The sequence below is a fragment of the Mixophyes fleayi genome, chromosome 10, assembly GCF_038048845.1.
Source record: "Mixophyes fleayi isolate aMixFle1 chromosome 10, aMixFle1.hap1, whole genome shotgun sequence".
NCBI lineage: Eukaryota > Metazoa > Chordata > Amphibia > Anura > Limnodynastidae > Mixophyes > Mixophyes fleayi.
The window spans coordinates 104504816-104521852 of record NC_134411.1 but is presented as its reverse complement, the minus strand read 5'-3'; the positions used below and the strand labels follow the sequence as shown (position 1 = coordinate 104521852).

Below are 17037 nucleotides of genomic sequence, written 5' to 3'. Positions count from 1 at the left end.
TAAATGATGCACACGCACCCGGCCGTCCACATGATGTAAAAGAAACATGATTCATCAGACCAGGCCGCCTTCCTCCATTGCTCCATCTCCCAGTTCTGACGCTCACGTGCTCTGTAGTTGCTTTCAGCAGTGGACAGGGGTCAGCATGGGCACTTTGACCGGTCTCCAGCTACACAGTAATCTGAGATGCTCTGTGTGATCTGACACCTTTCTATCATAACCAGCATTAACATTTCCAGCAATTTGTACTACAGTAGCTCCTCTGTGGGATCGGACCAGACAGGCGCCTGCACTACCCAGCGCATCAATGACCCTGGGCGCCCATCACCCTGTGGCCAGTTCACTGGTTATCCGTCCTTGGACCACTTCTGGTAGGTACTAACCACTGTATACCGGGAACACCCCACAAGATCGGCCGTTTTGGAGAAGCTCTGACCCAGTCGTCCAGACATCATAATTTGGCCCTTGTCATAGTCGCTCAGATCCTTACGTTGCCCATTTTTCCTGCTTCCAACACATCAACTTCAAGAACTGACCGTTCACTTGGTGCCTAATATATCCCACCCCTGACAGGTGTCATTGTCACCAGATAATCAGTGTTATCCCTTCACTGGTCAGCGGTGTTAATGTTGTGGCTGATTGGTGTATATGCTCCATTCATGTGCTGGAGAACCGTAACCAGCCACAAGGGGGCACAATGAGATAGTATGTCTGTGTGTGGGGGAAATTAGCGTTTTCTCCCTGATACTGAAAACCAAGCACTGACTCCCCCTGGCCCACTAATCAGCTGAGTGTATATGAGTATATGTAAGGGGATGGGCCCAGGGGGCATGGGCACCGGTCCCGGATGAAACGGCAGCGTCTGTCTGGGAACATCTACTGCTACAGCCCCAGCGGCACCTGTTCCCGGAAGGGACTCCTGGCTCCAGTTAGCGTCTCAGTGTTATTACGTTACTGCTGCTGAAGAGAGCCAGGAGCGTCTCAGAGCATGGACAGAGGAGACACAGACACACACGTGTCCATTCAGTCAGCCATTGTGTAAAGTCTACATGTTCCTCCTAGGGGGGAATCCACGCTGTGCCTACCAGGCAGGGGCTGACTATAGTACTGGGTAATTATATCACTCCTCCTAAATGTAACTGAGGCCCATAACGTGTACTGAGTGCGGCTGTCTGCAGTCTATAACCGCTACCCTAATTCTATCTGATCCGATAGTAACACCCTCTATATACCACGTGACGGGGGCTCTGTACACCCTCTACATACCACGTGACCCTCTATATACCACGTGACCCTCTATATACCACGTGACGGGGGCTTTGTACACCCTCTACATACCACGTGACCCTCTATATACCACGTGACCCTCTATATACCACATGACGGGGGCTCTGTACACCCTCTACATACCACGTGACCCTCTATATACCACGTGACGGGGGCTCTGTACACCTCCTATATACCATGTGACCCTCTATATACAACGCGACGGGGGCTCTGTACACCTTCTATATACCATGTTACCCTGTATATACCACATGACGGGGGCTCTGTACACCCTCTACATACCACGTGACCCTCTATATACCACGCGATGGGGGCTCTGTACACCTTCTATATACCATGTGACGGGGGCTCTGTACAACCTCTATATACCACGTGACAGGGGCTCTGTACACCCTCTATATACCACGTGACGGGGGCTCTGTAAACCCTCTACATACCACGTGACCCTCTATATACCACATGAGGGGGGCTCTGTACACCCTCTACATACCACGTGACCCTCTATATACCACGCGATGGGGGCTCTGTACACCTTCTATATACCACATGACGGGGGCTCTGTACACCCTCTATATACCACGTGACCCTCTATATACCACGCGATGAGGGCTCTGTACACCTTCTATATACCACGTGACGGGGGCTCTGTACATCCTCTATATACCACGTGACAGGGGCTCTGTACACCCTCTATATACCACGTGACAGGGGCTCTGTACACCCTCTATATAGCACGTGACGGGGGCTCTGTAACACCCTCTATATACCACGTGACAGGGGCTCTGTACACCCTCTGTATACCACGTGACGGGGGATCTGTGCACCCTCTGCTTGGGGTGCAGAAGAAAAATATGAGGCTTACCTCAAAGTCTTAGCATTTGGGACCGTCCCGGGGCGATTCATCTCCAAGTCTCTTCGACTGGGAAGTAAAGAGGAGAATGAGAAAGACATTAAACACACAAATACTAAAACTATAATTAAGCAGAAGGAGCAAGGGGTAAGAAAGATGACTCCCACTACCTACACCCCCCCCACCCCAAACTCTGCTACCTACACCCCCCACCCCAAACTCTGCTACCTACACCCCTCACCGCAACAGACACTATGTAGTAATTACCCCAAGACCAGGTCACTCAGTACCTAGAAATGACCCCAAGACTAGGTCAGTTAGTACATAGGTATGATCACAATGAGCCAATTAGTACTTAGTAATAACTATAAGATTTGGCAAGTTAAGCTGGGTACACACTACAGGGTTTTTGTCCAATAATCGGCTCAACCAGCCGACATACAACTTCTCGTTCGAAAGTGGGGCCAGTGTGTGTAGTGACACGATGGTGGAAAGTCTGCCCAAATGGACGATTATCGCCTCATTTAGTTGGTCGTACCATTCAATATTTTCCTATCAATCACCTAACGATCATGCAGTATGTATGTACTCATGCTGACGATCTCCATAGAGGTTATAGAGTCGGGCTCTTTTCAGCCGATGTTAGCACTGAATGTCCCAGAGAATAAATATAGAGAGCGCTGTAGAAGGAATAATTCATTTGTTCGTTCTGAGACAGAATATTTCGTTTCAGAGTCACAGAAGCTAACGACATTCGTTAGGACATGTGGATAGCTATAACAAGGCGGTTTCAATCATTGTGACAATGTGACAGTGGTGAATGAATGAATATTGTGCTGTCATTCTCCGGACTAGAGGACCAGATGAAGAGCACAGATCTGAAGGTAAATGGTGTCAGTGTGTATGGATGAATCATCAGACTGATCGGACCTTCAGTCGTAGGTATAATCGTTTCAGATAACACGTCGGTCTGAACAATTCTTCAGTGTGTACCCAGCTTTAGTGTCTAGTCAATATCCAATATCAGCCCATTTAGTATCTGGTCATTATTCCAAGAATAGCCAATTGGTACTAACTAGTCTGGTCTTGGAGTAATCACCAGGTACTTACTAATCCAAACCACAATAGTCAGTATCTAGTTACTTGTCAGCTGTTGTTTCAATACTTGTCGGGATACTTTACTCACAACTATCATTTGTTCCCCACATTGACTCTATATCTAAATCATGTTACATACATCTAAAGAACATTTCCAGAATACGCACATATCTGACACAAGACACCACAAAAACATTAATTCATGCACTCATCATCTCCCGCATCGACTATTGCAATTCCCTCCTTACTGTTCTTCCCAAAATCAGACTTGAACCCCTACAATCTATTTTGCACGCAGCAGCTAGATTGATTTTCCTTGCAACCCGTTCTTCCTCTGCTGAGCCCCTCTGTCAGTCTCTACATTGGCTGCCTGTATTTCAACGAATCCAATATAAAATTCTTCTACTAACATATAAGGTTATCAACAAAATTGCACCAACATACATCTCCTCTCTTCTCTCGAAATATCTCCCTACTCGACACCTCCGTTCTGCACAAGATCTACTTCTCTCCTCCACTCTCATTACATCCTCCCATTCCCGGTTACAGGACTTTTTCGGGCTGCACCCACTCTGTGGAATTCCCTCCCTCGCACAATAAGACTTTCCTCTAGTCTACAAACCTTCAAGCGTTCACTGAAAACCCACCTCTTCAGACAAGGTTATAATATTCCTCAGCCACCATCTGAATTTCCCTAGATTACCCTATTACCATCCTCTACACAGCTAACACAAGACGACAACCCTCTGACCAACATTGCTTTTGTGACTGATCACACAGCCCACTAAATACTTTGTAACCTTTGCATTCTAGCTGGTCCAGTGTGCAATATAATGTAGCACTTACCCTTGGGTTTCTAACTCCCATTGTACCAGACTTTAAGCTTGTGAGCAGGGTTCTCTTACCTCTGTCTGTATGTATTACCCAGTATTATTACTGTTTGTTCCCAAATGTAAAGCGCTACGGAATCTACTGGCGCTATATAAATAAATGTTGACAATGATGATAATGGGGTAAGTTTATATCACAGTACTCCACAGCTATAGTCTCAGATTAGAATCCATTGATTGCTGTTATTGGGATATTACAGGAGCTGCAGGGGTAATTGGGGTAGTTCTTAGGTAACAATCAGAGGGGAATAGAAAGGGCCCTTACCTGTTGTACATGCTCCAGAAGAGCTGCAGGTTGTTCTGATTCACACAACTACTAATCTGCTGGCGGTAATTCTGCACAAGTTCTGTGTTATTCATCAGCTCCTCCTGAGGCGATACATATTGTTACCACCAGAGGGCGGTATTATCTAAAACAGTGTTACTACTAGCAGTCAGAGTAATGACATCTACACATCACACAACATGTGCAATACACAGAGTAACCACAGCCACACGAGTATTACATACTGTGTTAGGCGAGGATGATGGACATAGATGGTGTAAAGGTTGCAGGGGGGCGTTACAGACATAACATTTATTTACTGTCTGTACAAGTCCATAATGTAAGACTCAAAGTAACATACAGCAGCCTCCCCTCCATCATGTACACAGGAGCATCAATACTAGTAACAGAAGTCATATTGTTACCACTGGTGGTGGACGAGGGCGGTAGACGGGGTATATCATACCGCCACTCCTACTGCCTCCATTGTCACCCTATCACATTCCAGTCACATATATTATATTATATATATATATATGGTACATGTCTGTTAGCATCACAAGCAGTATGTAATGGTGAGGCGGAGTAACAATACCTGACTGAAGAGATGAGATAACACGGTGTCAGGGAGGGAACTGGTCAGTCCAGACAGCTGAATAAAGACAAACATGAGTAACAGAGCATTAGCTTCAATTAGCATAATGGTGTTATAGCAAGGACCGGGCCAGTGTCAGGGGATACAGTACTCTGAGTTACCAGCAGGTGGTGCTGCTGCTGATTGCTACATACAGTACTCTGTGTCTTACCTTGGAAGCCGCCCAGTCGATCCAGCCCTTCCCATTGGGATCAATGTTTACCAGGACAAGACCTTCCACCAGCTCTGGGAAAATTAGCTGTGGGCAGAGCAAGGGTTCAGTAAGTATGGAGGATACTACGGCCTCGCTATAGATCTGTACAGAGGACTGGACGTGCTATCACACTTGTTACTCCGGACGTACGCCTGGTGCGCAGCGTGACCTGTGCAGATACATGTGTGGGACCAATATACTGTACACAGGGCCCTCACAGCTCTTTCCTTTTATACCAGATCTACAATGTGGTAATAATAAAGAGCCAGTGCTATAAAACCTATTTACCCAACCAGCATCCAATGTATACTAGAGTAAGATGCCCGGGTACAGGGACGCAGAGGAAATTACTATACAGAAGGATAGCGCCTTCTTCCTTGTATTCTGATGATAATCTGTCATACATGTCAATGTGTAATACTCCTGTGTCTGAATTGTTACATTTCATAATACAATATATTCATTTCTCATCAACTCACAGCGAACTTTGCAAGGACGTAAGATCCAGCTCCAACTCCAATCCCGATGATGCTCTGAATGCTGCACACAAGAGATGAATACATTATAATACACAACCTGCCATCAGAAGATGCCTTGTTACCTGACGTCAGCTCCTCCCCCGGCGCTCTGCTCACGGCCACAGCAGGTCCTGAACCACTCTTTCAGGTTCAGTTATTCCTGCGGGCCTGACCAGAGCGCCGCGGGAGGCGTCTTCAGATCAGGGACCGCTACTGTGCGTCAGTGTGAGTCTGAGCGTCAGTAAGTCTGTAAATGTCAATTTGCTTCATTGTGATTCTATTCGTCTCTGAGTCTGTGCGCAAATGTGGGTTTGCTTCATTCTGATTCTGTGTAAGTACGAGTCTAGGTGTTAGGGAACAGATTATTTTATTAAAACGTGTGTATTATAAGGAATAACGTACCACTACTAAATTAGGATGGGCATCAGAGGTACTTTTATAATATCCGTAACATTTACATATGAGGTAGTTATCCCACTATGAGGCCGACCAGTGCCAGTTACTACACACTCACAACCCACTCACTCTTCAGGCCCCCACACCTCTGATCACTCTCCATGAATACAATGTATGGCGGTAACCCCACTGATAGAAGCTGCAGGTCTGACCAGCGCCAGTTACTACACACTCACAACCCACTCACTCACTCTTCAGGCCCCCACACCTCTGATAACTGTCCATGAATACAATGTATGGCGGTAACCCCACTGATAGAAGCTGCAGGTCTGACCAGCGCCAGTTACTACACACGCACCACCCACTTCAGGCCCCCACACCTCTGATCACTCTCCATGAATACAATGTATGGCGGTAACCCCACTGATAGAAGCTGCAGGTCTGACCAGCGCCAGTTACTACACACGCACCACCCACTTCAGGCCCCCACACCTCTGATCACTCTCCATGAATACAATGTATGGCGGTAACCCCACTGATAGAAGCTGCAGGTCTGACCAGCGCCAGTTACTACACACGCACCACCCACTCACTCTTCAGGCCCCCACACCTCTGATAACTCTCCATGAATACAATGTATGGCGGTAACCCCACTGATAGAAGCTGCAGGTCTGACCAGCGCCAGTTACTACACACTCACCACCCACTTCAGGCCCCCACACCTCTGATCACTCTCCATGAATACAATGTATGGCGGTAACCCCACTGATAGAAGCTGCAGGTCTAAGTTTCCTGTCTTCTTTGTGAACACGCGCAGTGGAGAAAAGAGCAAAGATACGCTACGCGGACGGCGTCTCACTATGAAGCACAGAGCTCAGATGATTCCGGTCTCTTGTCACTGATATGAAGAGCACACACGTGTGTGTGGCGTACAGAGGATGCTGGATAACGGCACATTACACTGTACATCCGTCATATCTTACCCAAAGTGCTGGATGACGCTTGGTATCATGGCGGCCAGGTTCTCCATGGTGGGATATTGGTAGCTAGATGAAGAAGGAAGGTTATCAGCTCAGGATCAAAGATAAATGACAGCAACACCCAAGGGGCGTATAACTTACCCTTGGGGGAACTGGGAGGCCCCCACCTGCTGGCCGGGGGCATCTATGTGACACACTACAAAATGTTTGGTGATCTCCTGCATGTCCTCGTAGTTAAAGAAGGTGTTGAAGCAGAGTTTATCTGGAAGAGAAGAGGACTAGTCCATAATCTCCTGATCATGTATAGAGAAGATGGGACAGAATCTGGGGAACCTGTCATTAATAATATCACTCAGAATATAATTATATGTAAATATTAGTGTGGACCTCAAATCTCCACATAAGATGTCCTTTATGTTGTATTTATTATTCTGGGAGAGAATAATGAATTATATGATCTCACAAAGAGAATATACAGGGTATGTAGCGTATACAGGGTACATGGGATATATGGGGTATATAGGGTACGTGGGGTACACAGGGCACATGGGGTATGCAGGGTACGAGGTGTATACAGGGTATATAGGGTACATGGGGCATACAGGGTATGTAGGGTATACAGGGTACATGGGATATATGAGGTATATAGGGTAGATAGGGTATATAGGGTACAAGGGGTATATATAGGGTACATGGGTATATAGGGGGTACATGGGGTACACAGAGTACATGGGGTATGCAGGGTACGAGGTGTATACAGGGTATATAGGGTACATGGGGCATACAGGGTATGTAGGGTATACAGGGTACATGGGATATATGAGGTATATAGGGTAGATGGGGTATATAGGGTACAAGGGGTATATATAGGGTACATGGGTATATAGGGGGTACATGGGGTACACAGAGTACATGGGGTATGCAGGGTACATGGGGCATACAGGGTACATGGGATATATGAGGTATATAGGGTAGATGGGGTATATAGGGTACAAGGGGTATATATAGGGTACATGGGTATATAGGGGGTACATGGGGTACACAGAGTACATGGGGTATGCAGGGTACGAGGTGTATACAGGGTATATAGGGTATGTAGGGTATACAGGGTACATGGGATATATGAGGTATATAGGGTAGATGGGGTATATAGGGTACAAGGGGTATATATAGGGTACATGGGTATATAGGGGGTACATGGGGTACACAGAGTACATGGGGTATGCAGGGTACGAGGGGTATACAGGGTATATAGGGTACATGGGGCATACAGGGTATGTAGGGTATACAGGGTACATGGGATATATGAGGTAGATGGGGTATATAGGGTACAAGGGGTATATATAGGGTACATGGTTATATAGGGGGTACACAGGGTACATAAGGTACATGGGGTGGTGCCATTTTATCACGGGGAATGCTGTATTACCAGCACGTTTACATGTTTCATGTTGACACATTGATTTATGACCCGTTGCTTTAGATAACACTCCCTAATATCTGGTTACATTTGGTTAAAAAAAGCATATTGGGAGAATATAAAATACATTGAGGGAAAAGATGAAGAAATTATCAGGAAAATCTGTCTATTATTCCCAATATTTACTTTTTCTGAGTATTATACTAAATGCGGAAGGATTATAATATTCACAGTATATATATCTACAAAACATTAATACTATTAATAGGTACATTAATACTGTCAGTCAGTGATAATCATATAACACACGGACGATGGGGTTACTTCACCTAACAGTATGTATTTGGAATATGGGAGAACACACAAACTCCACACAGACAGGACCCAGCGCTGTGAGGCTGCAGTGCTATATATATATATATATATATATTGTGTAGCTACAGGCTCAGGTTACAGGCAGGGTTACGTCTGCACACTCTTCTGTACACACCACACAGACAGGACCCAGCACTGTGAGGCTGCAGTGCTATATATATATATATATATATATATATATATATATATATATTGTGTGGCTACAGGCTCAGGTTACAGGCAGGGTTACGTCTGCACACTCTTCTGTACATACCACACAGACAGGACCCAGCGCCGTGAGGCTGCAGTGCTATATATATATATATATATATATATATATATATATTGTGTAGCTACAGGCTCAGGTTACAGGCAGGGTTACGTCTGCACACTCTTCTGTACACACCACACAGACAGGACCCAGCACTGTGAGGCTGCAGTGCTATATATATATATATATATATATATATATATATATATTGTGTAGCTACAGGCTCAGGTTACAGGCAGGGTTACGTCTGCACACTCTTCTGTACACACCACACAGACAGGACCCAGCGCTGTGAGGCTGCAGTGCTATATATATATATATATATATTGTGTGGCTATAGGGGCAGTTGGCCGCATACTAATAAAGAGGAGACTAATAGTCTCTCTGGGAGTCTACAGGCTCAGGTTACAGGCAGGGTTACGTCTGCACACACCACACAGGACCACAGAGTGAGCACCGGGGAACAGCTAGTGTAGTGCTTGGGAGGAAGCTTAAAAAGCTGTGGGTGGTGCGACCGATGCCAACGAGTGGCCGGTGTCCAGTTAGGGGACTGTCTAGTTAGCGTTAGGGTTGAATGAATTTGTAAATAATCTAATAACCAAATGACCAAATAGTAGAAGTCTTCATGACTTGGTTAGTTTTCCCCCCCAATTACTTTTTATCTCTGAGCACCATGAATGTAATTTAGGCTGTGGTTTGCTGTGTTCAGCGCAGTGCTGTACAATCTGAGAATGTTTATTCACCTCCCAGTCATAATGTCATTTATCTGCTACACACCGGGGTTCAGTACATTAGTAGCCGACCAGTATGTCTGTGGAACACGTAAAGAACATACAAGCTACATGAATATAGATAATCACTGTGACACCCTCACCACAGTATCCGAGCAGGTACGAGTCTGTGGCCACATTATACTGATATAGGGGAAAATCTGTATTTGTTATTCTCATGATTATCACCAATAGTATTAATGATGAAGCATCTAGACAGGAAAAACACTTAGAAACATGAAACTTACGGTTTAATCCCACATCATGATATGTGAGGATAGCCGGGCGATTGCCTTTCGGGGTGCCTCGCATAACGACATGTAGCATGCCATAGGGCGTCTCGATGTCATGTTCCTAGAGGAGAGGGGACAGTCAGTGAATAACCCAGAGGAAGGAGGTACCAAGTGGCACAACAGCAAGGTCAGAACACCCACCACACGGAGTTATAAAGTGCTAAATATTATATATATATATATTACCAGCACCTCTCCTACTGTTTTCAGTAGGACCACTCCAGTCACTGTCACTTATATACATATATGTAGTATGTATATTGTGGGTATTATTGTTATACTTACCTCACACCCCCTCTCCCAGCTCTCACCCCATTATAACTACTTACATCCCAGCAAAACATGTTGCACTTTCTTGTGAATGTTTAAAACAAGCCTCGGAAGCAGCAGTAATCCCGGCTTTGGGGTAATCACCTCTGCAGATGTCAGTAAATGAAGCCTTGGCCCTTCCCCATTAGCACATAGCAATGTTCCATTCACTACACACCCAGATGGGCTGCCTGCTGTCCAAGAATATATTCTCCACTGTCCCAATTCTAACAGCATGTGGCTGATCACAATACTGCAACGTATCTATAGCCAACCCGGATTACTCTACATACAGGGAAGAGAGAGAGGGAATCTTATACCAAGCTCAGTATTCCTTTAGTTTGTACTTATAAAAAACCCTCCATCCATCTACATTTGAACACTTAGGGCTGGATTTACTAAACTGCGGGTTTTAAAAAGTGGAGATGTTGCCTATAGCAACCAATCAGATTCTAGCTGTCATTTATTTAGTACATTCTGCAAATGACAGCTACAATCTGATTGGTTGCTATAGACAACATCTCCACTTTTTCAAACCCGTAGTTTAGTAGATATACCCGTTAGGGTTGTATTTTCAGCTGGATGAAAAGATGTGCAGAGAATGTACACGCAAAAATACGTCTGAAAAACTATGTACAACTCAAAGTACAGAGATAAAATGCATGTCTGGTCTACAGACACGTCCAGAGATATGGCAGTCCTAACTTCTGCAGGACCAGCTGCTTGTAGATGCTACTGCCACCCTGCAGTCCTGATCCAATGTAAGCAGTCATCATCATCATCATTTATTTATATAGCGCCAACATATTCCGTAGCGCTTTACAATTGGGGACAAACATAATAAACTAATAAACAAACTGGGTAACACAGACAAAGAGGTGAGAAGGCCGCTGCTCGCAGGCTTACAATCTATGGGACAATGGGAGATTGACACATGAGGTTAAGTCTACATTTTGCATTTCGGCCCAGCCAGACTGCAAAGGTAAAAGTGACTCATAAGCTAAATGTCACACAACAATGTTGGTCAGTGGGTAGTTGTCAGGAGAAACCAACCAGTCACCAGCAAAGAGGTGCTGCAGCAGCAACACACACCACTCAAACATAAGAGGTTCCAGGTGCTGGAGAAGAAGCCTTGTGGTGGCAGGAACTACTCTCCTACAACCGGGGGCATCACGGTGTTAGTGAGTGCCTAGTACCACCAGTAAGAGTGGTTTGTTATGGCAGGTTACTGAAGGTTACCCCAAGATAAATCTGTAAATCCAAACTCTCAACAAGGGTGGCAAATAAACCCCATCCTGTCACAGATTTAACTGGCATTGTTGGGATACTCCCAAGAAGCTGTCCAGAGACCAGTTTAAGAGACTGGAGCTACCCAGAAATGCAGTAACTGCAGCACAGAGGACGTCCAGGTACAGAAGGAATTCCTTGAGATACTGTGCCAAGCAAAAGGCCTTGTCATCCACTATACAGCAGAGAGAGAAGAGATGAGCTGGGAAGAACAGCACAAGTTAGAGGTGGAGGAAACTGAGGGCGACAGTGACCAAAAGTGTTACCCAGCAGCAACCACCGAGGGACCTGCAGCGATTCTCAGGACCTAGCGCCTATTCAGAGCAGCCGCGACATTGGTAGATGTCACATGATGTTCTGACTTTCCTATGATGTGGGTCAGCGGCTTTTATACTACTGTACTCATGCTCCCCTCAGGGCCTTGCTGGGAACCAATTCAGCGAATAGTTGTGGACATAGTAGGTCTCTGGCAGTGTACACACGCTGTGGTGGATTATGCCACACAGTATCCTGAGGCTGTGGCTCTGTCCACCATCACTAAGGACACACTGCTAGGAATGTTTAGCAGAAGACGGTTCCCTGGTGAGATTCTAACCAATCAAAGGATGCAGCTCATGAGTGAACTGGTCCATTGTCTCTGGGTAAATTATGGAGTAATACAATATTGTATCACCCAGACTAACAGACTGGGCAAGCAGTTCAATGGGACACTCAAGAAGATCCTATTTGTATGTTTGGAAGGGGTAGATTGGCAGCACTACATTTCACACCTCCTGTTCAGCTATTGGGAGGTGCCACAAGTATATACCAGTTTCTCACCATTAAAATTACTGTGCGGCCACAGAGTCCAAGGACCCCTCGACCTGGAAGTTCTGGGAAGGGAAACAGGCCACCCAGGATGTTTCTGTAGAGGAGTAAGTGATAGGGCAAAGAGACCAGTTAGAGAATCTCTTGCGCAGACAGAAAGAGCTTCCTCTAGAGGTGTCTGAGGTAGGGCAGAAGACCCTAGTTTTGATGAACGATTTCAAAACACCAGAGTGACACAAACTATGTGGTGGTGTTTTATAGTGATAATAGGCAGCAATGCACATGTTTATAACATGCTATGAGCGTGTGTCAGTAGTCATGATGGGCAGCTTTCCAAGGGAAGGAAAAGGTAGTGACACACTACCTGAACTCCTCACAGATGTAAGTGGTATAGAGGAGGTGTACTGGGGCCAGGGAGCAGCTGGAGTAAGTGCTGCGGTCCTCCGATACGCAGTTCAGAAGGAAGCCAGGACACTCTTTCTTGGTGATGCACCGAGTGAAAACTGGTAAGGATAGGCCAAACGGGCAACCAGATTGCTGGGAGGTCCAGAAGGTGCTGGAGTTATACGTTATCCAGGCATCAAACAGTCCATGGACGTCCTCCACTGTGTAGGTCACCACCAAGGACAAGACAACACGGTTTGGCATAGACCACCAGTTGAACGATGTAATTATGTCTGATCCCTATCCTTAATCATTATTACTGCTGCTCCGTTAGATGAGTTGGCAGGAGCAAAGTACATTGACATTTCTAGTAAGAACTGGGAAGACCATCTGAAAGCTGTAGGGCAGATGTTAGAGTAGATTCAAGGAGAAGGTCTAATGATCAGGGGAGACGAGTGCCAGATGTCAGAGGTGAAGTACCTGGGCCATCATGTGGCGGAAGGATGGACAAGACCAGAGCCAGAGAATGCAGAGGCAGTCTGTGTATGGCCCCAGTCTATGACCCAGAGACAGGTATTAGAGTTCTTGGGGACTGCAAGGCACTACCGATAATTTGTCCCTAACTTTAGCACCATAGTCAAGTCCCTAAAAGTACTCATAAAAAAAATTACTTTTTTGTTGTGCATTGGCATTCCCAGTCATTAAAACAGGCCCTGGCGAGTGCTGTAGTGCTGATGGTACTAAATTATAATAAAGACCCTGTGGCCTATTTGACCAGAAAACTGCTGAATTGGGAGGTGAAAAACTTCCAAGCCTATTAAATGGGCTGCACTTCACCGTGGTGACTGATCATAAAGTAGCTTCAGCACAAACCGAGGAAGAATGACAGACTTATCACCTTGGATCCACTTCCAGAATCCTGCTAATGGTACCTAAAATCAATAACCAATTAGTTCATTCAACATTTACCTACCAGACACCACAAATCTGGAACACCACAGACTGTTAAATCTGCCTCCAGCCAAAGTAAAACATCTGTCATTGAATATTATAAGCATGCATGAAATTATAACCCATAAACGTAATTTTCTGTGTCCGGAAAAACTCTATAAAACATTTTATATGTACATAAATCATTGAGCATATATGATAGCTGTAGAGACAGACCAGTGTTCAACAATTTCATGAAGTCAATTAGTTGTTTTAAAGGCTCAAAATAACCATATAATACATAGAGAAAGATATTGTTATATTCTACAGAAGATGCTGGAAATATTAATAAGGTTATCTTTCATGGATGCTATCACCCATACCGAAATACTGAAACACCCTCCAATATATACACAGCACAGTACAGGCCCCCTCCCATATACACAGCACAGGTCCCTTCCTATTTACACAGCACAGTACCAGTTGCCTCCCATATACACAGCACAGTACAGGCCCCCTCCCATATATACAGCACAGCACATCACCCCCACCCTCCCATATAGACAGCACCACAGTACCAGTCCCCTTCCATATATACTGCACATTACTGTCCCCGTCCCATATACACAGTACAGTACCAGCACCCTCCCATATACACAGCACAGTACCAGCACCCTCCCATATACACAGCACAGTACCAGCACCCTCCCATATACACAGCACAGTACCAGTTGCTTCCCATATAAACAGCACAGTACAGGCCCCCTCCCATATACACAGCACAGGTCCCTTCCTATTTACACAGCACAGTACCAGTTGCCTCCCATATACACAGCACAGTGCAGGCCCCCTCCCATATATACAGCACAGCACATTACCCCCACCCTCCCATATAGACAGCACCACAGTACCAGTCCCCTTCCATATATACGGCACATTACTGTCCCCGTCCCATATACACAGTACAGTACATTCCATATACACAGCACAGTACAGGCCCCCTTCTATATACACAGCACAGTAAAGGCCCCCCTTCCATATACCCAGTACCAGCCCCCACCCAGCCCCCACAGTACCAGCCTCCACCCATATAGACAGCACAGTACCAGCCCCCTCCCATATACACAGCTCTGACCCCCTCCCATATACCGGCCCCGTCCCATATACACAGCACAGTAAAGGCCCCCCTTCCATATACACAGCACAGTACCAGCACCCTTCCATATACACAGCACAGTACCAGCACCCTCCCATATACACATCACAGTACCAGCACCCTCCCATATACACAGCACAGTACCAGCACCCTCCCATATGCAGCACAGTACCAGCACCCTCCTATATACACAGCACAGTACCAGCACCCTCCCATATACACAGCACAGTACCAGCATGAAGTCAATTAGTTGTTTTAAAGGCTCAAAATAACCATATAATACATAGAGAAAGATATTGTTATATTCTACAGAAGATGCTGGAAATATTAATAAGGTTATCTTTCATGGATGCTATCACCCATACCGAAATACTGAAACACCCTCCAATATATACACAGCACAGTACAGGCCCCCTCCCATATACACAGCACAGGTCCCTTCCTATTTACACAGCACAGTACCAGTTGCCTCCCATATACACAGCACAGTACAGGCCCCCTCCCATATATACAGCACAGCACATCACCCCCACCCTCCCATATAGACAGCACCACAGTACCAGTCCCCTTCCATATATACTGCACATTACTGTCCCCGTCCCATATACACAGTACAGTACCAGCACCCTCCCATATACACAGCACAGTACCAGCACCCTCCCATATACACAGCACAGTACCAGCACCCTCCCATATACACAGCACAGTACCAGTTGCTTCCCATATAAACAGCACAGTACAGGCCCCCTCCCATATACACAGCACAGGTCCCTTCCTATTTACACAGCACAGTACCAGTTGCCTCCCATATACACAGCACAGTGCAGGCCCCCTCCCATATATACAGCACAGCACATTACCCCCACCCTCCCATATAGACAGCACCACAGTACCAGTCCCCTTCCATATATACGGCACATTACTGTCCCCGTCCCATATACACAGTACAGTACATTCCATATACACAGCACAGTACAGGCCCCCTTCTATATACACAGCACAGTAAAGGCCCCCCTTCCATATACCCAGTACCAGCCCCCACCCAGCCCCCACAGTACCAGCCTCCACCCATATAGACAGCACAGTACCAGCCCCCTCCCATATACACAGCTCTGACCCCCTCCCATATACCGGCCCCGTCCCATATACACAGCACAGTAAAGGCCCCCCTTCCATATACACAGCACAGTACCAGCACCCTTCCATATACACAGCACAGTACCAGCACCCTCCCATATACACATCACAGTACCAGCACCCTCCCATATACACAGCACAGTACCAGCACCCTCCCATATGCAGCACAGTACCAGCACCCTCCTATATACACAGCACAGTACCAGCACCCTCCCATATACACAGCACAGTACCAGCACCCTCCCATATACACAGCACAGTACCAGCACCATCCCATATACACAGCACAGTACCAGCACCCTCCCATATACACAGCACAGTACCAGCACCCTCCCATATGCAGCACAGTACCAGCACCCTCCCATATACACAGCACAGTACCAGCACCCACCCATATACACAGCACAGTACTAGCACCCTCCCATATACACAGCTCTGGCCCCCTCCCATATACACAGCTCTGGCCCCCTCCCATATACCGGCCCCGTCCCATATACACAGCACAGTACCAGCAGCCTTCCATATACACAGCACAGTACCAGCACCCCCCCATATACACAGCACAGTACCAGCACCCTTCCATATACACAGCACAGTACCAGCACCCTCCCATATGCAGCACAGTACCAGCACCCTCCAATATACACAGCACAGTACCAGCACCATCCCATATGCAGCACAGTACCAGCACCCCCCCCCCATATACACAGCACAGTACCAGCACCCTCCCATATACACAGCACAGTACCAGCACCATCCCATATGCAGCACAGTACCAGCACCCCCC

The 17037-nt window shown here is 46.3% G+C and overlaps 1 protein-coding gene across 5 annotated transcripts in view; it reads right to left on the bottom strand.

The window, feature by feature from the left end:
• Positions 1–2107: 2107 nt before the first annotated feature.
• The window catches only part of NDRG4 (NDRG family member 4), a 49877-nt gene continuing 34947 nt past the window's right edge, over positions 2108–17037 (bottom strand). For all 5 annotated transcript variants that reach the window (XM_075189431.1, XM_075189430.1, XM_075189428.1 and 2 more), the window contains 8 exons: positions 10196–10301; positions 7274–7394; positions 7136–7198; positions 5718–5778; positions 5197–5283; positions 4986–5042; positions 4391–4494; positions 2108–2206 (listed from right to left, as the gene is read on the bottom strand). In XM_075189431.1, the coding sequence (XP_075045532.1) occupies positions 2146–2206; positions 4391–4494; positions 4986–5042; positions 5197–5283; positions 5718–5778; positions 7136–7198; positions 7274–7394; positions 10196–10301 (660 nt within the window). In that variant the 3' untranslated portion in view covers positions 2108–2145. The remainder of the gene's footprint in view (positions 2207–4390; positions 4495–4985; positions 5043–5196; positions 5284–5717; positions 5779–7135; positions 7199–7273; positions 7395–10195; positions 10302–17037) is intronic.